This window comes from Myotis daubentonii, chromosome 15, assembly GCF_963259705.1.
Source record: "Myotis daubentonii chromosome 15, mMyoDau2.1, whole genome shotgun sequence".
In the NCBI taxonomy this organism is placed as follows: Eukaryota; Metazoa; Chordata; class Mammalia; order Chiroptera; family Vespertilionidae; genus Myotis; species Myotis daubentonii.
The window spans coordinates 59,421,833-59,446,112 of NC_081854.1; the positions used below are offsets into that span (position 1 = coordinate 59,421,833).

At 55.6% G+C, this 24,280-nt stretch overlaps 2 protein-coding genes across 15 annotated transcripts; both read left to right on the top strand.

The window, feature by feature from the left end:
• Positions 1 to 265: 265 nt before the first annotated feature.
• On the top strand, positions 266 to 16,440 carry DEF8 (differentially expressed in FDCP 8 homolog). Of its 9 annotated transcripts, none has more exons than XM_059668197.1 (12): positions 266 to 396; positions 5,477 to 5,610; positions 5,886 to 5,983; positions 6,825 to 6,974; positions 7,810 to 7,951; positions 8,837 to 9,001; positions 9,560 to 9,687; positions 9,878 to 9,991; positions 11,012 to 11,092; positions 11,806 to 11,946; positions 12,082 to 12,191; positions 15,877 to 16,440. In XM_059668197.1, the coding sequence occupies exons 2-12, from the start codon at positions 5,487 to 5,489 to the stop codon at positions 15,998 to 16,000; spliced, it is 1,377 nt and encodes a 458-aa protein (XP_059524180.1). In that variant the 5' UTR covers positions 266 to 396; positions 5,477 to 5,486; the 3' UTR covers positions 16,001 to 16,440. The 9 variants fall into 9 exon arrangements, 7 of the variants coding, with proteins under 7 accessions (XP_059524180.1, XP_059524181.1, XP_059524177.1 ...); XM_059668198.1 differs by lacking the exon at positions 266 to 396 and adding an exon at positions 4,648 to 4,845; XM_059668194.1 differs by lacking the exon at positions 266 to 396 and having other exon boundaries at positions 5,810 to 5,983; positions 15,877 to 16,002; positions 16,117 to 16,440.
• Positions 16,441 to 18,073: 1,633 nt separating this feature from the next.
• On the top strand, positions 18,074 to 24,219 carry LOC132217659 (uncharacterized). 6 transcript variants are annotated; one of them, XR_009448942.1, is made up of 4 exons: positions 19,486 to 19,931; positions 20,953 to 21,038; positions 22,469 to 23,059; positions 23,217 to 24,219. XR_009448942.1 is itself a non-coding variant. In XM_059668202.1 (3 exons), exons 1-3 carry the CDS (start codon positions 19,272 to 19,274, stop codon positions 22,535 to 22,537), a joined length of 267 nt encoding a protein of 88 aa, XP_059524185.1. In that variant the 5' UTR covers positions 18,074 to 19,271; the 3' UTR covers positions 22,538 to 24,219. The 6 variants fall into 6 exon arrangements, 2 of the variants coding, with proteins under 2 accessions (XP_059524185.1, XP_059524184.1); XM_059668202.1 differs by lacking the exon at positions 19,486 to 19,931 and adding an exon at positions 18,074 to 19,383 and having other exon boundaries at positions 22,469 to 24,219; XM_059668201.1 differs by having other exon boundaries at positions 22,469 to 24,219.
• Positions 24,220 to 24,280: the final 61 nt, after the last annotated feature.

Below are 24,280 nucleotides of genomic sequence, written 5' to 3' on the forward strand. Positions count from 1 at the left end.
AGCCCCAGTTTCCTTCTCTGTAAAACGGGTAGGTCGACGGCTCTGAACACCACCTAGGGTCCGGTCGGCAGGTGGACCGGCGCGCAGGGAGCTGCTTGCCCCTCATTCCCTATTCCTTCTTCCTCCCTCTCAACCCCTGGGGTTTAACAAAAAGAAAAAGCACCAGTTTTTTCAAAAGTATGGATTAGACTAATGCAGCTCCTCCCCACCCTCGCCTGGCCACACCATCGCCAACCGGCGAGATCAAATATCACCATTTCCCCGGGACGCGGCGAGGGCGGGCGCGCGTGCCATGAGCCTCCGGGCCGCAGGCGGCAGCAGCGGGCGGCGGCCGGATACAATGTAGCGCGGAGGGCGGCGGGCGGGACACGATGTAGCCGGGGCGGCGGCGGTCAGGTGAGCGGCGGAGGGGGAGCCCGGGAGGGTCGGGGCGGGCGGGGGGTGCCGGTGGTGGAGGGACCCGGGGCTCCCGGCCCTCGGGGCCCACTCGGCCTGCCGCGCTCGGAGCTGGGGCACCCTCTCCCCGACGCGGTCATCGAGGGCGCAGGGGTGCGGGATCGGGGTGCCCGGGAGGGCTCAGACCCGCCGGGTCGGGGCGCCTGCCTTCCGGTCCTCACCGGGCGCGGGGCGTGTTGGTGCTCGGCTGTCCCTCACCCGCCGGGCGGGGTTAGCCCTCCAGACGGGGGTGCCCTCCCCACTGTCACTGCTTCCGGCTGTCAGCACTCGCGGTCCGCGGGACCCGTAAGGCCTCAGGGACCCGCATGGCGGTGCCACCCGCCGCGGAGGCCGGGCCACTCCGAGCCTCAGTTTCCTCGCCTGTCAGATGGGTGGGGCGGTGACAGGAAACAGACCTGCCCCCCTGGGCGCTGGCAGTGCGGGTCCCCGAGCGGATGCCCGTTGTTTGGAGGGAAAGTGGAGGAGGTACCATTGGGGGGTGGCCACCCCACCGGGCTTCGGGGACAAACAATCCTTAAAGGGACAGTGACCTGCGGCTGCTCCCTGCTGCTCCTCCTGCTGCTGCTGGCAGCCTCCTTCAAGGTGTGAGCAGATGGGATGGACGGGGAGCCTGCCTCTCCAGGAGGAATGCTGGGGACCTTGGGGGGGGGGGGGGGCGGGGGTGATGAGGGCCTGGTGTTCCAGCCACAGGCAGGACATGTCCAGTCACGGTGAGGGCGTCTGAGTCTCAGCCGCCCCCCCCCTCCCCCCAGCTCCCGGGAGCCCTGGGCGGTATCCCTGGGTTTCCTTTCACTGCTAGTCAGGGAGCCCTCTGCCCCCACGGAGGGGCGCTCTCCGGTGGCCGGTTTTCTTTATTCCTCCCAGTCTCTGCCTTCTGGACTGTTCCTCTGGGAGGCCTGGACTCTGTGGGGTGACCCTGGTGGGCAGTGGGGGTAGCTGGTATGCCTGGGCCCCTGTGTGAGAACAGCATCTGTCCACCCCTGGCCGCCCAGAGGAAAAGATGATTCTCCAACTTGTCAGGAGGGCAATGGAGGCCGAGAGGTGAGGTCACTCCGCTCATGTATCCAGGCCTCTGTGCCAGGCCTGGGGCTGGCACCGCCCACGGAGGTGAGTGAGAGAGCTTTTTGCAGGGGAGCTAGCTGGCAGCCAACGAGAGCTGCTGGGCAGAGCTGAGTTGTTCCTGCCTCTGATTCCTCTCGCCATAGATTTTTACATATGTTTTTGTTGTTGTTTTTAGAGAGAGAGGAAGGGAGCGAGCGGTAGAGAGAGAGAGAAAAATATTGATCTGCTGCCTCCTGGCACGTGCCCTGACCCATGGCCAGGGCTCCTCTGGCCATATTTTAGATGCTGTGAGGATTCCAGGCAGAGACCCTGGGGCGGGCTGTCAGCACGTGATGGCAGTGTCCGTCTGATCAGCAGCAACTCTGGACAGCACTTCACCGCCATGTACAAGTGCTCAGTCCTCCCACCCACCCGGGAGGTAGGCAGCTCCCTCATTTATGACAAGAAAATGGGGTCACATAGCTCATCACTGGGAGAGGCAGGGTGTCAGTCAGGTCTGTCTGCTTCTCGATAATAGTAGTAGCCGTGATGAGTTTTACCCAGTATCTACGGGATGCCTACTATGTGCTGACCAGGGTGCTCAGAACTGGATTTAATTGATGTAATCGTAACAATAACACCATACAGTTGGCACCATTATTATCCCCATTTAAAGCATGAGAACTTGGAAGCAAAGGAAGTGTTAACGTAAAAAAACCATTGACACCTGTAAAGAATCTTTGTGAGTTTATTGGAGCCAAACTGTCAACATATGCCGGGAAGCAGAACCTAAACGGATTGATTGAGATAATGCTCCGGAGAATGGTGGGGTTACATCCGTATTTATACATTCCAATCAAAGGAGGGACAAAGGTGGGTTACATGAAATTCATTGGTGATAGATTAAGGAGGAGGGATAAGCAAAGCAGGGAAACCCCTGGGATTGGATAAAAAGTAAAATGATGGACACATACTTAGGTGGGTGCAGGAACAATTAACATGATAAATGAAAGAATCTGCTGCATCTGTCCTGGGCCCAGCACACCTGCTTGTGCCCCAGGGGCTCCAGATACAGGGAAGTCACAAGTTACCCACCCAGACATTTCAAGGGTATGTTATCATAGATGCAAAAAGACAGATAGGCTCAGTTAAGGTAAAGGTTGACCTTGTCAGTGAAGATACCGGCCTAGGACGTAACTGCCCACCATCACTGCTTTTAATTAAAGTTGAATTTCAGACCATCCTTTGTGGTTACTTTAGGTCTCTGAGTTTGCAAGACCGCCATGCAGGCCTCCCCTGAGCTTGTCAGGTCAGCATGTGGCCCCTTTCATCCACAGAAGGTTTAGGCATTTGCCCAAGGACACACAGTGAGGCGCTCACAGAGCTGGGATCTGGATAAGGCCAATTTCTGTGATTTCCAGGAGGATGCTGGGGTGATAGGTTAGGATCTGTTCTGGCCACAAAAGACAGAACTCCCCCTCCCAATATCAGTGCTTGAAACAGGTTTCTTTCTTTCTCATTTTAAGCAAGACCCAGGGTGAGCAACACAGGGCTTCTATGTCACAACCCAAGTGGCTGTTCCAGCTCCACCCCTCACATCTGCATCCCAGACAGCAAGAGGCAGGAAGAGATGGAGAGGGGCACCCCTCCTTTTAAGAACAATTCCCAGAAGTCTCAGGAGAGCTTTCTGTTTACATCCTATTGGTCAGAACATGGTCACATGACAACATCTAGCTGATGGGAAATCATGCGATAAGATGAAAACCAGGGTTCCCACCCGAGTCAGTTTGGCTCAGTGGATAGAGCGTCAGCCGGTAGACTGAAGGGTCCCAGGTTCGATTCCGGTCAGAGCACATGCCTGGGTTGTGGCCTCGATCCCCAGTGTGGGGCGTGCAGGAAGCAGCTGATCAGTGATTCTCTTTCATCATTGATGGTTCTCTCCCTTCCTCTCTGAAATCAATACAAATAAAAAAAATTAAAAAACACACTAGGGCTCCTCACTATCAACATAAAACCAGACCTGTGCTGTTGCTAAAGCAGTAAAAACGGATTTTATTCAGGAGGATGGCAATAGGGGATAGAAACCTCTGTATGGAATGAACTCTGAATACAGCATTGGCCACTGGATTTATAGCCAGGGGCAGGATGGGGTCAGTGGATGGAAAACTGCTAAGCGGTAACGTCAAGTGTGCAGGGGATTCTGGCTAAACAGACCTAACATCTCTGAAAGCTGAGGCGGGGGCAGGGGCGGGAGAGGAACGAGGAACCCAATCAGGATGAGGGTGAGGGAGGGACTCTTGCCAAAATGACTGACTAACAGCAGGATATTTGCTAAAGCTGATTTCACCAGGAAGGCACAGATGGGCTGGGAGAAGGTCCAGGGCCTGAATGGAGTCTGTTCCAGCAAAGACTCCTCACCAAGGAAGGAGGGTTAGGGTACTTCCCAGGACACTGGCACCTGCCATGAGGGGGGGGTCACTGGGCATCAGGGTCTAAACACCCTGTGTGAGCAGCTTAAAGCCGTCAGGTAATAAGAGGGGGCTTGAGCCCATGCGCCTGGGCCTCCCCTGTCCTGACCTGGGGGCGGAGAGTCCGTGGTGCTAGGCTCTGCCCGACTGGAGCTGCCAGCCCACTTTCCACCAGAGGTCGGACAGGAGAACAGGTCCCAGAGGGGGTGGGGGTTCCTCACGGTGCAGTGGGCAAGGTGGGGGTGACCCTGGGTAGAGCTGTTCCTCTGTGCTCAGTTCTCTTTCTTGGGGGAGAGCAGGTAAGAATCACGGGATTGTCTTTAAAAAAAAAAAAAATATATATATATATATATATATATTTTTTTTTTTTAATTGATTTCAAAGAGGAATTGAGAGGGAGAGAGAGATAGAAACATCAGTGATTAGAAGGAATCATTGATCAGCTGCCTCCTACACACCCCCTACTGGGGATCGAGCCCACAGCCTGGGCATGTGCCCTGACTGGACTTGAACCCGGGATCCTACAGTCTTCAGGCTGATGCTCTATCCACTGAGCCAAACAGGCCAGGGCGGATTGTCTTTGATAGGAATTACCTCTGACTGTAAACATGTAGAGAAAGCATAACCCACACCCAGGCACTTAGTACAAATCCTTTCTTTTCAAACACCCTACTTCCTATAGATCCCTTTCTCCCTGGAGGCTAAGGAATGTGGCCCAGCCAGTTAGGTGTGGGGACCGGGATGTAAACTGCCCCCAGCCACAGCCCCTGCCTCTGTGGGAGCCAGCAGCAGCCCTGTCTGCAGTTTGCTGAGCCCTCAGGAGGGGAAGCAGTACAGGCAGTGACATAGGCTCTTCCTGCCTCTTTCCTGGGATCCCAAGGTATGAGGTCACTGACGCAGGCCACGGGGAGTGTCCGCAGGAGCCCAGGCCACGGGAAGGGCCCTGCCCAAGGTCTCGTGCAGGTGGCAGCGATGGCCTGGGCCTGGCATTGGCTCCAGGGTTTCCAGGACCGCGCTCTGGCGGTCATCACTGAGTTGTGGTCGGGCTGTGATTTGGGGTGGTCTGATGGGGAAGGAGTACTTGTTTGTGGGCCAGGAGTGAGGAACTGAGTCCTGGTGGGTGTGTGGGTGTCATGGGGGCAGTGAGCCCTCAGTGGGCAGTGAGGGCGGGGCTGGACTAGAACTAAATGAGGAACCTGGGACCCGCGGACCCTGTGCTGGGAGGCTGTCCTGCAGGGCACCCTGGGATAGGTCAAGTCCTCCTTCTGTCCCTGCCTGTGAGTGTTGGATGTCATCACTCCTGAGGGGCCACCAGGAGGCCTGGGTGAGGGGCTGAGCTGGTTTGGGGACTAGTGGGGGTGGAGGCTGCGGTGTGTGGGCCTCCAGCCGGACCCCCATGGAGAGTGAGTGAGACCAGGCATCCCCCCGAAACCCCGAAATGCAGAGAGGGGCGGGACGGGTGAGCTGGACGCTGTCTGCTCACCTCTGCCCCTCCTTGCCCTGCCCTGCAGGTGGGATGCTATGGAATATGATGAGAAGTTGGCCCGGTTCCGGCAGGCCCACCTCAACCCCTTCAACAAGCAGCTCAGGGCCGGGCAGCATGAGCAGAGGGCTGGCGAGGAGGCCCCAGACGTCGCTTCAGAAGGTGGGTGCCGGGGGCGGGTGGGCCATGTGACCCTCACAGCAGCACCCACCCGCCCTTCCTGGTTCCTGTGGTGGGGGGTGCCGGCTTTCCCCCGGAGCTTCCTTCTCTCCACACGTCCCTTTGCAAATGGGACCGGGCTAGGCTCCCCTCAGCACCTCCGGTGGGCTCCCTGAGTCTCAGGGGCCCTTCTGACCCCCAGCTACCCAGCTTTCCCCTGGGAAAAGGCAGACTGACTTCTCTCTGTTGCCTTCCACACCTGCACACGCTCACTCCAGAGACCCTGCCTGTGCTGGCCCCTGGGGAGCCGGAGTTCCACTGTGCCGAGCGTGTGATGGATCTCGGTCTGTCTGAGGACCACTTCTCCCGCCCTGTGGTAAGGTCCAGGGTCTGTGTGTGGGGGCGGGGGGGGGGGGGCGGGGCCGGGGGGGAGCGGGGGATCCACTGGTGAGCACCCAAGGCGTAAGGAGCCAGATATTTTCTTGTCCCCTGACCCTCAGGCAGAGGGGTCAGGTGCATCTCAGCTAAGGTTCTTTAAATCTGAGGCACACGTACACCTAACACCCATCAGCAGAACCAATTCAAGGGCTGGACCTGGGAAATGGGTTTGGGGGCTGCTGTTCTCGTGTAGGGCTGTTCCTCTCCCTACACTTTGGCTTCTTGTGAAGCAAATGTGAGGACTGACTTCATCTGGGGTTCCGCGGGCATGCTGCAGGGGGAGGGGGGGAGCGGGAGGCAGGAAGAGAGGGAAACTCCCTGCCCACAACCCCCACCAGCCACCCAGCTGGGACGGCCACTCTTGTCTGTTGTAGATTTTGTTGTGTGGTTTGCTTGGTCACTGTGAGGTGCTGGACTTGGGGGGGGGGGGGGACTGAGCCGTCTCTGGGCCTGGCGATTAAGCCAGAGGCCACTTCCTCTCCTTGATGACAGGCGAGTGTCGTTTCCCCAGCTTTAGAGAAATAACATGGCCAGAAAAGCGAGCAAATTTCTTTAGAAATTTAGGAAGTTGTGTTTTGAAAAACATCCTGAATGAGGTCTTCAGAGGCCTGTGGGTAGGCAGTGCAGCTGGGGGGCAGGTGGTGTGGGGTGGTTCCTGCCTGGGCTGCTACCTTCCCTGGGCCTTGCGCCAGGTCTGCTCTGGGCCTAACTGTCCATGAGGATGGGTCTGGCGTGGACGGGAGACCGTGAGTGGCCGTGCGGCCGGTGTGTCCCCCCAGGGTCTGTTCCTGGCCTCTGACATCCAGCAGCTGCGGCAGGCCATCGAGGAGTGCAAGCAGGTGATCCTGGAGCTGCCGGAGCAGTCAGAGCGGCAGAAGGACGCCGTCGTGCGGCTCATCCACCTGCGGCTGAAGCTCCAGGAACTGAAGGCAGGTGCCGGGCCAGCCCACCGGGGAGGCAGCTGGGACTGAGTGGAAGTCTGGAGGCCGGGGCTGAGGCGGAGGCCAGCCAGAGAGGCAGGTGGAGAGATGGGCTCTCAGTCCATGGGCAGACGCCTTCTCCATCAGCCTGATCTTAAGTGGCCAGTCCTGGGTCATGTGTCCACCCACTGTCGCAAGCGGGTGAAGTAAGTCCCCCCTTGAACCACAGGACTCAGGTTGGGAGGTGGGGCTTCCTGAAGGTCGGGGTGATGGGCCCTGGCAGCCCAAAACCACATCTCTATAATGTCATCCTGGATCTGTGCCTCTGGCTTGGCTGCACTGGCCCATGAGTCCCTGGGAATTTGGAAAGTGCTGTACTCATTAGGATGTAGATAAGGCTGTGGTAACAAAGATGCCAAAATACAGCAGCTTAAAGGACTTAGATGTGTCATTTTACTCTAGAAATGCCATAGGTGGTCCAGGCCCCGTGGCAGGTAATGGTGATGGGGACCCCAGGTCCTCCCTTCCTGTTGCTCTGACAGCCCTGGGTGGCTACGCTCCCATCTGGGCTGCACTGAGTCAGCAGAAAAGAAGGGAGGAAGGGCAGAGAGGGTCATGTCCCTCCTGCTCGCATATCCTTGGCCCTAGGTGCAGCACCCAGGTGCAAGGGGTGCTGAAAAGGTGGTCCAGGCCTGACTGATCACAGGGGTGTTCCATTGCTAAAGAGAAAAGTGGTGACATTGGGAGAAACTCAATCTGTTACAAGAGATGCCTGGAAGAAGTAAGTCAAGGGGTGACCTGTGACCCCCGGTTCACCTGTGACCCCTCCCTGGCCTCTCTCCAGGACCCCAATGAAGATGAGCCCAACATCCGAGTCCTCCTGGAGCATCGCTTCTACAAGGAGAAGAGCAAGAGTGTCAAGCAGACGTGCGACAAATGTAACACCATCATCTGGGGGCTCATTCAGACCTGGTACACCTGTACAGGTGGGCAGGGACCCAGACCGGCTCCTCTGGGTGGGCAGCCAGGTCCCCGGGGCAGGGCAGAGACCCCGCAGGCCTGCTGCTGTATCTAGTACTCAGATTCTCAACCATGTACTTGGTGTTCACGGAGCCCTGGGCATGAATAAGGGTGGAATGAAAAGGCATCATGTGACATTTAAGCAAAAACTGGGAGGTCAGGGACAAGCCAGGTACATGTCTGGGGAAGAAGGTTCCTGCCAGGAGGTGGTCTGTGTGTGTGGTGTCTGCAGTGAAGAGCAGAGAGCAGCGTGGCTGCAGCATTGTGTCTGAGGGGAGGTGTGGTCGATGTGGGCACAGAGGTTGTGGGCCCGAGTGAGCTGTGGCCTCAGCAGGTGCTGCACACACTTAAGTTGTAACAGGGTCACTCTGGCTGCTGAGCTGAGCATGGACTAAAGGAGGGATGCAAGGTGGAGGGGGAGGCGGTTGGCACTCTGACCAGGGTGGGGCGGTTGGGGGTGAGAAGTGGTCACTAGAAGAACAAGCTGAAGGACTAGAAATGGGTGCGTGAGAGAACCGTTGGCTTCATAGTTTTCACTCTCAGCAGGTGGAAGGATGGGGTTTCTGAGGTCTGAGATGGGAACCCTGGGGTGGGTTTGGTGAAGGAGAGCCAGAGTTCCACTCAGAGTGGGTGTAAAGCCCTTTAGGCGTCCAGGTGGGAATGGCAGGTTCAAATCGGAGTTCAGGGGCAGAGTGCACACTCCTTCAGGCCCAGGGACCTGCAGTGAGAAGCTCTTGGATTGGCCTGGGAATCTGAGTAGCCCCTCTGGGGCTCCTGGCGGCTGAAGGTCAGCCTGGGCCGCGGGATCCCCCCGACCTCTAAGAGGCGTATCCCTGGCCCTCCACCCCCAGGGTGTTATTATCGCTGTCACAGCAAGTGCTTGAACCTCATCTCCAAGCCCTGCGTGCGTTCCAAAGTCAGCCACCAAGCCGAGTACGAGCTCAACATCTGCCCAGAGGCGGGGCTGGACAGCCAGGACTACCGGTGTGCCGAGTGCCGCGCGCCCATCTCTCTGCGTGAGTGCCCAGGAAGGGGCAGGTGGAGGCAGCTGTCCTGGGCAGGGTTACAGGCCAACATCTGGATGAGAGCACTGGATACATCAGGTGGCTAAGGCCAGCATGGCTCCTGCAGCTGCCGTCTCTCTCTCCCGGGGAAGCGACCCGGGGCTGCTATGGCACCTTTCCACGTGGTGCAGGCAGACGGGCTCCAGCCCGGGTCGCCTAGGAGTACCGTGCGGCTGCTGGGCCTGTGCTCAGCCCCCGTGTGCAGCCCTGTTGTCACAGAAAGCCCATGGTCGGCTCGCACTGTCAGGCTTGGAGACAGCAATGTTAACTCACTGGGTCCCCTCAGCAGTCCTGGCGGGCACTCCTGTTATTGTCCCATTTTACTGGTGAGAAAATTGAGGGCAGTGAGACACCCTGAGCTGCCTGATGTCCCACGGCTCTTTCTCCTGTGTGTCGTGGGTTTAGCTGGACCATGGGACCAGCGCCCTGTGCGGCAGAAGCCCTGTGCGCATGCGTGTGGCTGGGACCCTAAAAGTAGCCGGGACTTGGTAACAACCTACCCCTCTGCAGGGGGTGTGCCCAGCGAGGCGCGGCAGTGTGACTACACGGGCCAGTACTACTGCAGCCACTGCCACTGGAACGACCTGGCTGTCATCCCGGCGCGCGTGGTGCACAACTGGGACTTCGAGCCACGCAAGGTGAGGGTGGGAGGGCTGGGGTGAGGCCCTGGGGTGTGTGCGGGGGGGCCTCCAGGAGGCCTGGGGGGAGGTGGGCTGGGGCGTGGTCGTCGGGATGGGGGCGTGGTCAGGTGCTGCCTGGCGGTGGGGGCCTGGCTGGGCCTGGGGGGCCAGTGTGTGCTGGAGGGGCCACTCCCTGACGTTCCCCCAGGTGTCCCGCTGCAGCCTGCGTTATTTGGCGCTGATGGTGTCACGGCCAGTGCTCAGGCTTCGGGAGATCAACCCTCTGCTGTTCAACTACGTGGAGGAGCTGGTGGAGATCCGGGTGAGGGGGGCGGAGGCGGCTACCTGTGTTGTGGGAGCAGAGGAGAGACACACCTGCTGAGGTTACTGGCCCATCAGCTGTCCTCTAGGCCCAGAGGAAATTTGAAAATGTCTAGTAGCCACATTAAAAAAGTAAGAAGAAGCCAGTAAAGTTATTTTGAATGACATATTTCTTTCACCCAATATACCAAAAGATTGTTTGAATATAATCACTATACCTTATTAAGACACTAGAGGCCTGGTGCATGAAATTCGTGCATGGGTGGAGTCTCTAGGCCTGGCTGGCGATCTGGGCCTATTGGGGCAGTGGCACCCAGTCCCATTCTGGGCCAGGCCGACTGGAGCCTGCTGGCTGCCAGCTGCCAGTCAGGGCCTTCCGGCTGTGGGGAGGGACCTGCTGGCAGGGAGGAGGTTGGCTGTGGGAGCGCACTGACCACCATGGAGCAGCTCCTGTGTTGAGCATCTGCCCCCTGGTGGTCAGTGTGCATCATAGCAACTGGTCGTTTCAGTTGTAACGGTCACTTAGGCTTTTATATATATAGATTACATTCTTTTTATTTTTTCTCCTCCGTCTTTTAATTCCTTGTGCCTTTTAAACATGTGGCAATCTGGTCAGTCCAGCCAGCTCCAGTGTCAGGAGGGACGTGGCTGGTGGGACGGCCGGGAGAGGGGCCAGGCATCTCCCTCACCCAGTGGTGCCAGGCCCAGAGGTAGTCAGAAAGGATCAGATTGCATTTACAGGGCAGGTGACTCCGGCAGAGCCCAGGCCACCTGGGCTGCGGAGGGCTCTGCATCCCTCTCGGATGTGGGGGTAGAGCCACAGGGTGACGGAGCCTCAGCGTTCTGGCTGGCCTAGAAGCTGTGCTTTGCCCTTGAGCCTGGTGGGAGCACTCACAACAAGGCCCTTCCTGGGGGGTGTCAGGTGACACGACTCCCTCCAGGGCAGCCCCCACCGCCACACAGAAGTGCCAGGGGCAGCCCTGCCCTGGCCTCGGGGCCCACCTGCCTCTCTTGTCCACAGAAGCTGCGCCAGGACATCCTGCTCATGAAGCCATACTTCATCACCTGCAAGGAGGCCATGGAAGCGCGTCTGCTCCTGCAGGTGAGACGCCCGCCCAGGGGGGTGTGAGGGCAGGTGGGAAACAGCCAGATAGAGGAGGACCCGTCACGTGCAGGTCTTTTTCAGATGGCTCGGCAATTTGTGTTGGCACAACAGCCTCTAGCAGAGGGTCTTCCACACTGTCCCAGGCAACACCAGGTCTGTCATGAGCAAACAGGCATTCTACCCAAAATGTTCTCTGATCACACCAGTGTGTAGGGCGCTGTGAGGAGCAGGCAGCGTCCCTGCCGCCTCTGCATGACTCTCCATGACGCGGGCCAGGCACAGGCCTGCTGGGCAGGGTGGACCACGAAGCACACTTTTCAAGGCTGACCTATTCGTTCCGCCAATAGTCACTGAGTGCCTGCTGTGGGCAAACACTGTTGTAGATACTGGGGCGCAGTGAACAGAACAAGATCCTTGCCTCATCTCAGAGGGGGCCCTTCAGGGGGGAAGATAAGAAAAATTAGCTGTTCATGAGGTCGGTGAGGTCTGTGGACAAGAGGAGGCAGAGAAGGGGATGGGAATGTTGGGGTCAGGACGGGAGAAAGAGCTGTGTGCCAGGCAGAGGTGGGGTGCGTGGGCAGCAGCAAGGTGGCCAGTGTGGCTGGAGGGGCCGACGCCTGTTTCTTCCATGAGCTCCCAGGACCCAGACGGTGGGGGGGCAGGGGGAGGGGCCCTCCTGGGGCTTGGAGTCATGGCTGCTGGCCCCGTAGCTCCAGGACCGGCAGCATTTTGTGGAGAACGATGAGATGTACTCAGTCCAGGACCTCCTGGATGCCCACACGGGCCGCCTGGGCTGCTCGCTCACCGAGACCCACACGCTCTTCGCCAAGCACATCAAGCTGGATTGTGAGGTGGGTGCTCCACTGAGGACCAGCCATCTCTCCTCGTCCAGCCCCCAGGGCAGGGAGGGTGGTGCGTCCTGGCTTCAGGTGCCCTCTGGAGCAGCACTGACTTGCTCCCACCCCCACCTCCACCCCCACCCCCAGCGGTGCCAGGCCAAGGGTTTCGTATGTGAGCTCTGCAGAGAGGGTGACGTGCTGTTCCCCTTCGACAGCCACACATCCGTGTGCAGTGACTGCTCCGCCGTCTTCCACAGGTGGGTGTGGCCCCATCCCACCCCCAGCCACAGGGAGAGGGATGGGGGAAGATGTTTGGGGCTTGGTCTTTGCTGCCTGGTTTTCAAAGCCCTTTGCCTTGATCCCGAGATAGGGAGTTAGGCCCTGATGTGTGTGCCTGAATCGCAAGATCCACTGGGACAAGCACCTGTGGGGCTGGGGAGGGCCCAGTGTGAGCCCCACGGCTGTCCTGCTTCCCTATCCCCAGGACTGAGGTGGGCCTCTCAGGGTTAGCATAGGCCATGGTGTCCTAAGCCTAGTTCCTGCACTTCTAATGTCCGAGTGATATTTTTTCCAACTTCTCTAGGCTGAAAGAAATACCTAACATTTTGTTCATTAAGTATTTAGGTTAAACAACGTAAGCATTTATGAACTAAAGACTTGCTGAATGTTTGGGAAAATAATACACATAAATTGGAAGAAAGTACTTTAACTGTTTAAGAAGCATAATTACTAATAATAGGAGTCTGCCTGCTGGGCCCTGCACAGCTTCTCACAGTGGCCTCAGATGGGACAGCGTCCCCCGCTTCTGCCCACACTGGGTGTTTCTTGCCCCTGGCCGTTGGTCATTGCAGCAGCTGACGTCACAGCTTTGAGAACTGGGGTTGCTGTCACAGGAAGGGTTCATGTTGAAGCTGCGAAGTCCCTAGAGCTAGCAGTTTGCATGGTGTGTGACATGTCAAATGCTGCCGTGCCCCCTTCAGAAATTTAGCCCACGGGCCCCTGTGCCTCCACAGTGCCTGGGGCAGAGTGCACAGTGGTGATGGGGCAGGTAGGGTTACCGAGACTCAAAGAGACTGTCCTTGTCAGACATTGATAGGTGCCAATCACAGGCCCAGCAGGCACTTGTGGTACAAACCCTGCTGTGCCCTTTGGAAGACACTGCCTCAGTTTCCCCAACTATAGAGGAAGCCTGGTTAGGAAGCTTGAGGACTCACTGCTAACATCTTCTATGCAGAGGCCCTGCCCTGTACCCAGGGTCTGACCCTGTCTGCCTGTCACTGTCCCCAGGGATTGCTACTATGACAACTCCACCACGTGCCCCAAGTGTGCCCGGCTTATGTTGCGGAAGCAGTCTCTATTCCAGGAGCCTGGTCCGGACGTGGATGCCTAGAGCCACGGGCACCCCTCCCAAGCCTTTCTGGAGCCCACCCTACTGGTCATTGCCAAAGTCAAGGTGTTTCTTGTGCTCTGGACACCCCTGGGATGCAGCCCCTGGACCTCACCCAGGGGCCAGGGGGTGAAAGCACCACAAAGACCATCAGCCCCTGGTCTTGCTGGGACTCAGGGCTGTGCCTGGCTGTTTCCTGCGTGTGCTGCTGTGAGGGCCAGAATGTGCCCCCTACCACTGCAGGGCTCCATGGTCAGGGGCGTGGGGGAGGGTTTCCGTCTTCCCCATGGTGAAGAGCCCCCACATGTCCTTGGAGCCAGGCTGCTGAGTCTTGGCTACCCTAAAAACCCTGGAGGGCTTCCAGGGAGTGGCTGACAAGACCTGAGGATGCCGGCTGCACACCCTCAGCCTTGGCCTGAGACTCATCTGTAGTGGATGGTTGGGATCTCCCTGGAGGCTCCCATCCCCCAACCCTTGTCTCTTTGGGGTCTCCTGCCTGTTCCTGGCTGAGGCTCTTACAGGTGTCCCCCAAGTGCCTGGCCCTGCCTCTACGGTTCTCTCCTATAGATTAGAGGTCGACAGGGCCAGTCCAGGGGTTACCAGTTCTTTCTACGCACCATGGAGGGAAGGGGCCATGGAGCTCTTTCCCCTGGGGGACCAGCTGTGGCTCCCGACTTGGCCTAGCCCTGCTCACTCTGGTGCTCTGAGCTGGGTGGCTGGGCGTCCTGCCTCCAGGTGTGGCTCTGGGAGAGGTTCCAGAGGTTTGAGTGGCATTTCTGGGGACAAGATTTGCCCTGAGATGGTCTGTCCTGCTACAGTGCCTGTGGAGGATCCGGACAGCTCAAGGACCACCAGCCAGGGCCTTGTTAGGGACCCTGAGGTCAAGCGCTGGGAATATTTGCTCCAGTGAGTTCAGGCAGGAAGCCTTGAGTCCATGAAGGAAGATGAGCACGAGGTGCGTGACGCCCCATCTGACCAAGGACCCCGGACGGAGGATGAGGCCCACAGCTCTTCATGGGGGAGCTGCAGGCAACCTCGACATTTGCAGGGATGTTTCCTGCATCAGAGACCCTGCCTTTGAGGGGGCGGCCTGGGGGCAGAGTCGTTCCTGCCCTGCCCTGGACTGTGATTGGCTGTCACGTTCAGGTAGTGGTGGTGGGCAGGGAACACAGCCACTGGGTTCCCCATCACCTTTGACTGGGAAGCCCAAGAGGAGAGGCTGCAGCCAGCAGAAGGGTCAGCTCAGCTTGTTGGCCATTGGCTGACGCAAGGGGTGCTGAAGACTGTCATGGGGCGGCTTTAGGCGATCCTCTTGCTGTCTGCTCTGACCTGCCTCTGTGACAGCGAGAAGGGGGTCGACAACAGGTCCTCAGCCTGCCTCTCTTGTAGGGTTGCAGAGGGTTTAACCAGTTAACTACCACGCGTCCAAAACGGAAACCAGCCCCACACGCCACAGTATTTTGAATTTAAAAAAATCAATTTGCAATGAATATTATAAAAATAAACATATTACAATTTGAGTGTTCTTGGATATTTTCAGCTGAAAATTCTCACAAAAAAATGATTTCAAAGTTGGTCAGAGCTGCCACTTAGGGAAAACATTCTTTATAGACGTGCGTGGCGTGTGGGGAAGGTCCGCCGCTTGTGTCTGTAGATGCTTACGGCGTACAGGGGTTAAGGGCAGATGCTCGGATCTGCACCTTTTCACAGCTGCACGTCTGTCTGGGGACAGAAGCCATTCCTGCGTTCATGTGTTAGGGTCAGTGTCCAGAAGTAACGCTAGCATGCTGGCATTTGTCGGACAGATTTGGCTTTTTTAATTTATTTTTTTAGCTCCCTCAATTACCTCCTGCCCTAACACCTCTTCCCCGCCTATCCCTTCTGGATGACAGAGTCTCCAAACAGAATCACATGTGGTCTTTCTGAGTCCACAGCACTCTAACAAGAACCCACAGAGGAACCAGTTTGCACAGCCAGCACCTTACAGAGGAGCAACGAGGGGCACCCAGCTGGAACGATGCTGCAGCCATTGTCTCATTAAATCTGTGATCTCTAGCCTTTGCTGTGTGTGGTGAATCAAGGACAGGTCAGGGTTTGTTGACAGGCAAACCAATTGTGGGTTCTAGGAAACGCCTACAACCTGCCCCACCCAATTGAGTCTCATTAATCTGGTTTGGGGAGAAGCACTCTTGATGGGTGATGAGCTCGGGCATGGGTGTCAGACATAGGCCTGAGTGCTCCGATTCCCTTCAGCCTCCATTATCCTATGAGATGGATGAGAATGCGGACTGTCTCATGGGCTGTTTGGGGGTTGGGAGTCACTGATCACTGAGCGGGGCATGCAGAGAATGCTCAGTGCCCTAATGGAAGGACTGTCTCATTGACCCAGCATCACAAGAACGTCACAGGTCCTGTGTCTGTCACATCTCGTCAGGGCCCACTACAAGGCTCTCACTGAAACTCAAGGCTATTCCCGTTGCCCTTGGACCACAGGAAACCATACATCCCTACTGCAAGTTATGTCCAAACCGCTGTAGATGTCCATTTTTCTACAGAGATACCATCTGCAGATCTGACCAGGACCTCAAAGGGGCTGTGACCCAGAGAACCTCGGAAATCCCTGCTCATCACCTATGTCCAGTTGCAATCCAGATAACCTGTCAGCAATCCTATTCCTAAAGGTCTGAACGGCACCTCAGCTACAAATAACTAAAGCTCTACTTTGGATATCAGGGGGAGGATGCAATCTTTTTCCCCTTTCCGGTTATGAAATAGTAATTAACATTTTGACTTAGACTTACAGAAACGTTGCGGAAACATTCCCACATACCTGTCTCCTGGATGGCCTACATGTAAACAATTTGCCCCATTTGGTCCATTCTTTTCTTCTCTGAACCATCTGACTGTAGGTTGCAGAGGATGCCACTTGGCCTCTCAATACTTGTGCATATTCCTCCCAACCAAGGAAATTACCTTATATGGCCTCGGTGCAATTATCAGAAGACAACAAGAAATTAACATTGCTTAAGTTGTCATGCGTTATTTTTTAAAAAGTTACCTTTATCTATTTCTGGACTTTCTAATTCCAGTTCTGACTACTAAAGTGCTTTAATTACAGACCCAATGTGTTTTAATGTCTAGATGTGCTAGTCGCTTCATAGGTTTTTTTTTTCATGAGTATTCTAGAATGCAATCTTTTTTTTTTTTTTTTTTTTTACAAAAAAATGTTTTTATTGATTTTAGAGAAGAAGGGAGAGGGAGAGAGAGAGAGAAGCATTGATTGGTTGCTTCCCATAGGGCCTGGGACTGATGAACCCAAAACCTGGGAATGTGCCCTGACTGGGAATTGAACCAGCAACCCTTCAATGCAAGAGATGACACTCAACCGAGCCACACTGTCCAGGGCTCATGCAAATTTTTTAGAGCACATATTTAAATAAAATTTTAATGACAAAATTTGATACTCAAGTCTCAAAATTAAAATATCAGAAATAGGGTTTTCAGGGATGTTAAATCTCTGGAAGCAGAGAGACTTGGTTGAGCCTCATCCATTGAGGTCATTTTGTTGCTTCTGGCTTTACTTTAACTTTTGGTTACACACACTGAAAAACAACCTAAGATAGTTGCTTTAAGCGTCGCTTTTTCTCATTGTACAATTCCCTGGAGCAATTTATGGCACCACTGATGGCTCTCGAGGCTTTCGGTTTCCACTCATCATTGGGTTGCTACTGGTAAGGATCTGTAAGCCAGCTCAAAATGTGAGAGGGCTGCGGAGAGTTCTCCTGTGGTTAGTTGACGCAGAACCGGTTGAGTGTCTTCACTCTCCTCCTCTCCTGCTGGCTCCTGTTCCAGCTGCATCAGCTCCTCACTAGAGAGAGCATCACTCCTGTGACTGTAGCAACTGGGCCACGACAGCTCCACAAGCTCTTCAAAAGCCAGAGTCCTGGCAAGGGTCATAATGTTTTTTTGAAGCTGTGCAATGTCATCTGTTTGGGAAAAATTCTGGAATTGAACACACTGGGGCCAAATTTTCTTCCACACACTGTTCATTGTTGCTGGCCTGAGTGCCTCCCAAGCTATTGCAATGTTTTCTACAGCATCCAAGATGTTGTAGTTTCTCCAAAACTGCCTGATCGTAGCTGTATCCTCCCCATCTGTTGCTTCTAGCTGGCATGTGCTCAGAAGTCCTTCTCAGGTAGTGAGCTTTAAAGGTGGAGGCTACGCCTGGACCCATGGGCTGGATGGAGTCAGTTGTACTGTCATGAGGATACTCCGCTCTTACATTATCAGACAGGTCACTCAAACCGACCGGGTGGCATGGTGCATTGTCCAGGATGAGCAATGCGTTGTTGCTTAGGTTATTTTGGGCACAGTATTTTCCAACAGCAGGACAAAAAAAGTACCTGAACCATTCATGAAAAATGCTCCTGGTTGCCCAGGCCTTTCTGTTTGGGCGCCAAATCACAGGCAACTTGGGCTTGGAGTACCCCTTCAGAGCCCGGGGGTTTTCTGAGTGGTACACCAGTAAGGGCTTCACCTTCAAGTCCCCAGCTGCGTTGCCACCAGCAGCAGCATCAAATGGTCTTTGGACGATTGAAACCCCGGCTGAGCTTTTTCCTCCACAGAAATAAACGTTCCTTCAAGCATTCTCTTCCAATAAAGCCCTATCTCATCGACACTAAAAACTTGCTGGGGGGTGTACTCACCGTCTTCGATGATGCTTTTCAGCGCTCCCCGGTATGTGTCCCGGTTCATCTGGAAGTGGGGCAAACGATGGCGCTCCCTGAATCTCACAAACCACCCTTGACTGGCACTAAAGGTTTCTTTTGAGAGCTCCCCCCAGGTCACGCTGTAAATCATCAAACCAGCTCTCAGCCTTCTGGGTCATGGCAACACTCCGCGGCCGGTTCCGCTGGCTCTGCTCTTCCGGCCACAGGCGCAGCCGCCGCTCCGGCCTCCATGGCTGCACTTCCATGGCGAGTCAACCGAGCGGCCCTTGAGGGAGGAGCTACTTGGGAACTCACTGTCATTTTTTCTTTATTATCTCGGATCGTCGCCACTGTAGAGACAGCAAGGTCCAAGGCCTTTGCGATCTGGCTGAGCTTCTCGCCCACTTCAAGCCGTCGCAACACTTCTAATTTTACGTCCAGGGGAATTGCTTTCCGTTCCCTTTTGGCATTTGGGACGGCCTTTGGGGGCCTTCTCCCGGGCACGATTGCCTCCAGAGTGCAGGGAAACCACAGCAGTCCCCGGGGGAGAGGCCTGTGGACCCGGCTCGCTGGCAGGGCTTGCGGAAGGGAACCCGCTGGCGGAGGCGCAGGGGGGCCTGCCGGGCACGTGGGTCACCACAGGCTGCCCAGCTCGACGGCCCAGCAACAGGCTGCACATCCTCGACGCGAAGGCGGCAGCCAGGGCTTTGGGGTCCGTCCGTGTCCAAACCCAGGACTGCACAGCTGCAGGCGCATCCAAACTGGCCTGGGTCTCCGTGTCCAGAGAACAAACAGAAAGTCGTGCCGGGGCGTCACGCTGCGCAGCACCCGCCGAGTCAGCTCCTTCGTTCTGAGGGTTCCCGGGCGCAGTCACACGTGTGCCCGGCACCCCCGCGCGCCGGTCGCAGCGGCCGACCCGGTGGGGCGGGGGGCGTTCGCTTAAGCGGCCGCGGCCCACGGAGGACCCGGAAGTGCGTGTCCTTGTCTGTGCCAGATTCACAGTCGGTCTAAAGCACTCCTCCCGGCACCGAGTCCGCCTCGTTCGCTGGTTCCCGTGCTCCGCCGTCTGGTAGAGGAAGGCGGCGCTCACGGTCACTCCTTACAGTCAGGCGAGAAGCAGGCTCCTAAGGAGGTCCCGGCGCCGGCTCCGCGGCCTCGCTGCGCATGCGCACAGCTCCCGAGCCGGTCGGCGGGCTCTGCATTGCGCGCGCGCGCCCCCCACCGGCGTGTGGTCGCGGCTAATGGCGCAGCGGCTGGTGGCGGCCGCTCGCGGAGCTGTGGAGATGCCGCGGCGGCCCGGGACCCGGCAGAACGGCCGGGTCTGGCGTCAGAGCCCCCGAAATAGCTCCGCAGGTGAGCGGGGAGGCGCTGCCCGCCGGTTCCGGGAGGCGGGTGACGCCATCGGGGTGCGCCGGCCAGCGCGGGGGACGGGGGCGGGGGTGGATGGTGTTGGGGGCCAGGATGAGGGCGTCAGAAACGCAGCAAGAGCAGCTTCAGCTCCGTCCCGCTGCCGCCTCGGCTGCCCCTGGTCCTAACCCGTCGCCCTCCCAGCCCCGAGGGCCCTCCACGCTTCTCAGCGGTTCCCACCGCGGGCTCCCTGGGCAACCTCAGCAGGTGCCCCGCCTCCTTTTTTGGCTGCAAAGAGCCCAGGTTGAGCGTCTTGCGTTCGAGTCCCGCTCCTCCCGGCACCGCGCTCCGACGCGAGGGCGTTTCTGCCCGGGCTCCACGGACGTTCTTCCGCCTGATCCGCCTCGCAGAGTTGCTCTCCGCACCGGTGGAGATAATGGGCGCGAAGAGTTTTGTGAATCGTTAGAGTTTCTAATTCAGCAGCCTCTCGTGGAGCCCTGGGGCCGCGGTGCTGGGCCGCACAGACTCTCGCTGAACCCACACCTGGCCTGCAGGTGGGCGCCTTGCAACCTCCTGTCCAAGAGCCGGCCGGCGGCTGCCCGCGCCTTGCAGTTCCTGTCCTCCTGCTCCAGCTCCTCCACTTTTAACTTCTGTGTTGCACCCCTTCCCCTGGCTTAGAATCTGAAATGTTACTCCACGATTAGGTTGTTTTATTTTTTTATTGATACACCCCAGAGGGCAGTAATCACATTGATTCTTTTTTCCCCTAATGCACCTATGTGCAGTTTTTGGGTTTTGATACAAGAAAGATACCTTGATTTCTGATTTTTTGTTTTGTTTTGTTATGGTGGCTCTTACTGTGATTGTTTTTACTATATTGGCTTTTGACCTACTGTAGTGAAATACCTAAATTATCTCTCGTTCTTCCCTGGCCGGGTTACTCAGTTGGGTAGAGCGTTGTCCTGACGCACCAAGGTTGCGGGTACGAACCCCAGTCAAGGCACATACAAGAAGCAGCCACTGAATGTGTAAAGAAGTGGAACAACAAATTGATGTCTCCCTCTTTCGCTCAAATCAATTACAATTTTTTTTAATTGTATCTAGTTCTGTCTTTAACTGATGCAGGTATTAGCAGCTTATGGTAAAAACGATTTTTCCTCTTTGAGGACTGAAGAAACAGTACACAAGAGGGTTTGCTCTCCTTGGCCTGACAAAAACACTAATCTTTGGTTGATCATATATAAATTATGTAGTATCCTTTGGTTTTTAAGTTTCACATAATTTTAATCTTAGAATTGTGTTTGTTTTTGAGGCTGCAATAGTTTCAGTTGCCAAAAATGCCTCGGTCAAGAAACGGTGAGTTTTCTTTGACAGCTGCAGCAATAAAAGTATTTTATGTCTTCCTGCAGTAAAGTTCCTGTTGGAATAATTTTTAAAAGGGATATTTAAGCAGACAAATAAAGGCAGCAAGCTTACCCCTCGGGCTTGATCCCTGTCCCTGCACACCTGTAACGGCCACTGTGAGCAAATGCAGTCCAGTTCAGAAGCGAATCCTCTTTCCCATCTTCCTTTCAGTGCCTCCAAGGCAGCTGCTTTCAGCCGCTGGTTCTGCCCACATAACTGCTGTCATTTTCCCAGCGGCTGTTCCAAACCACCCAGAGGTAACTACCTATTATTGGCAGCGCAAGGTTCCCAGGCACCCAGTGCGGCTTCCCCAGTGTCTTCCCCACAGTGTGTGTGTGGGGGGGGGGGGGCGGGGGGTGAACCAGGGAACAGGTGTGTGATGACTCTGATGCCCATGCCTCCCCCCTTGTGCAGCTTCCATATTGAGCCACACCAAGCTCTTACCATTCTGGCTCACACAGCACCTCCACATCTTCACAGATTCCATACTCAGTAAAGACGGTGAAAGGAAACTCTTTCAGAAGGAAGCTGCCTCTGTTGGGAGGCGTGGGAACAAACCTCTTTTTCTGCACATCCGAGGACCCACCAGGCTGAGCCTCGTATTTGGAAAGCAGAACTGAGACAGTGTCCAAACCGCAGTTAGCTTGGCGCACACCTGCCCTTCACACAGGCAGCCCTGTGCTCAGTCCTGCAGTGCAGGTGGGGGCAGCCTCTTGCTCAGTGAGACTAAGTACCTGGTCTTGCTCACTTAGAGGATCTGTGAGCTGGAAACGCTTAGCATGTGAATGAGGGCTGAGTCCTCTCCCAGCCCCTCCCCAATGGTTCCGAGGAGGTCACCTGATGCTGCCTAGGGTATCCCAGGAAGAAGGAGACTTGTGCATAGACACCCTTGAGCTCCGGATGCATTTCCAGGCCTTGGCCTGGAACAGCCATTCTTTAGTGGAGAGCCTATTTGGGAATAAAAGGCTGGAGCATCCCAAAACCTCAATAGCGATCTTTCAGACACCCCGTTCTTTCCTATGAGTGTAAACGTGAGACATGCTTCCTACAGACAAGTCATTGGGAAATCACGGTCTCCAGAAGGCGATCCCCATCTCGTGCTGACCACGGCTGGCTTGTCATGGGGCCCTCCTGGCCTGTGTTGGTGCGTGAGCTCACTGGCTCATAGTTTGCATCCCTTCGCTGTGTCCTTGGGTTGCTTTCCAGAGGGCTTTTCTCCCAGATGGCTGGGTACAGAGGCACAGCAGCCTGTGGGCCACTGGGGCTGCGTCTTTATTCTCACTGGCATCATTCTCCTGTGGTCTCTGCAGCCATGTCGCTGGGTGGTAAGAGTGTTACTGAATGGGCTCTGGATGTAAGACTTCCCTGTGTCGTCAGTAGAAGACTTTCGCTCCTGGTCCTTTTGTGTTTTAGAGCCAGGGTGGGATGTTAGTGCTCTGATGTCTCAAATTCTAATTCCTCTTCTTGAATTAGATCCTGTTTATTAAAATGGAAATAGGTACATACATACCCCAGGTTAAAACTGTCCATGTCAGTAGGAAAACAACCCTTAGATGTATTTGGAGAGTGTTAGCTGTCTGGGGTACAGTTCCGTCTGTGTGGGGAGAACATGTCCGAGGCCCTTGGTAGCTGCTGAGCATCCTGTCAGCACCTCAGCTGTTCTGACTGGGTTTCTCTTCTCTGCTAGGTGGCCTGGCTGGGAGTCGTGAACAGTTCGTGCGTCTTATTCTTGCCCCTGGTACATCACCCGAGGTGAGGGCTGGGTTCAAGACTGATTCCAGTTGTTTTAATGTAAGGCGTAGCTTTGTATTTTTCAGAGAAATGCCTCTTTTGATTTACCCCCCACAGTCACCCCTGTTCATGTGACTGTTTATCTCTCTGACATGCATCACTAGCAGCCTTCCAAGCAGACAGGATTCAGTTTGCCAAGTCATATGTGAGGACCACCAGGCGAGGTTTGTGAGGAGAGAAGAAATAAAAGGCAAAAACAAGGGACAAGGACAGAATGTTCTTTTTCCGTCTAAAACCTAAGACCCGTGGTTATTGGTCAGGACAGGGGACCCTCCTGTCGTGAGCAGACTCACCTGCAGAACTAGGCTCTGCTTTGCAGGAAGTGGAGTTGGCGAGTGAGGCGGTGGCGGTGGGGAGGGCACCTCACACTGCTCGCATCTCGATTCCACAGAGGTTTGTGTGGTTTAACATCGGCAGACACCTTTGAGCGGAACCTGGAGACTGCTCATGTGGATTTGGCATCAAGCCTCCCAACCAGGCGGCAATGGTCTACACCCGTGAGAGTGACGGGAGAGCAACAGGGCTCCAGCACGGGCGCCTGGTTCCGGGCAGAGCGGTGTGGACTGTGCTTTCTTCAAGCGCGTCCGGCGTCTGCTAATAATTTTTTAAAAATATGTTTTATTGATTTTTTACGGGATAGAGAGCTAGAAGCATCGATGAGAGAGAAACATTGATCAGCTGCCTCCTGCACGCTCCCCACTGGGGATGTGCCCGCAACCAAGGTACATGCCCTTGACCGGAATCGAACCTGGGACCCTTCAGTCCGCAGGCTGACACTCTATCCACTGAGCCAAACCGGTTCGGGCATCTGCTAATAATTTTAATGTCTGTAGTAAGAAAATAGTTTGTTAGCTCTGTTTTTATTGAGAAAAGAATTGATCAGGTAGGTTAAAAAAGTGGAACACTAGGCTGGGCAGGACGCGTCTGTGAGGAAGCCATACTGGGTCTGCTGGGGGTGCTCCCCTCCCCGCCACACAGGCCAACCATAGGCGAAGTCGGGCAGGCCCACATGGGTGGGATGAAAAGCCTTCAGAATTGGGGGAAGGTTTGATGCCAGGGACAGACTTTGACACTTTTTTGTTGTTGTTAATCTTCACCCAGGGACATTTTCTTCATTGATTTTTAGAACGAGTGTAAAAGAGGGAGGGAAGAAGAGAAGAGATAGAAACATTGATGTGAGAGAGAAACATCCATCAGCTGCCCCTCGCACGTGCCCCTACCAGGGTCCAGAGATCAAACCTGCAACCGAGGTACCTGCCCTTGGCCAGGAATTGAACCCGAGATTCTTCGTCTGCTGAGTGACGCTCTAACCACTGAGTAAACCCGGCCAGGGCTTCCCCCATTTTTAAAGAAACCCCTCCCTTTTGTGTATCAGAACAGTTCCAGCCGCTCAGTGGTTGAGTGTGGGCCTATGGAGGTCACGGTTCGATTCCAAGTCAGGGCACATACCTGGATTGTGGGCTTGATCCCCAGTGAGGGGCATGTCAGAGGCAGCCGATCAGTGATTCTCTCTCATCATGGATATTTCTATCTCTCCCTCTCCCTTCCGCTCTGAAATCAATAAAAATAAATTATATGAAAAAAGCAGTCCCAGAACTGTTGACTCTCCTTGGCCTGAGGTAATATTTATGGCCTTTCTTCTGATGAGTGGTTTTCTTGGGTTTTCTAGCTCTTTCTTGCAAAGCCTGGTGCCCACCCTTCTCCTGGT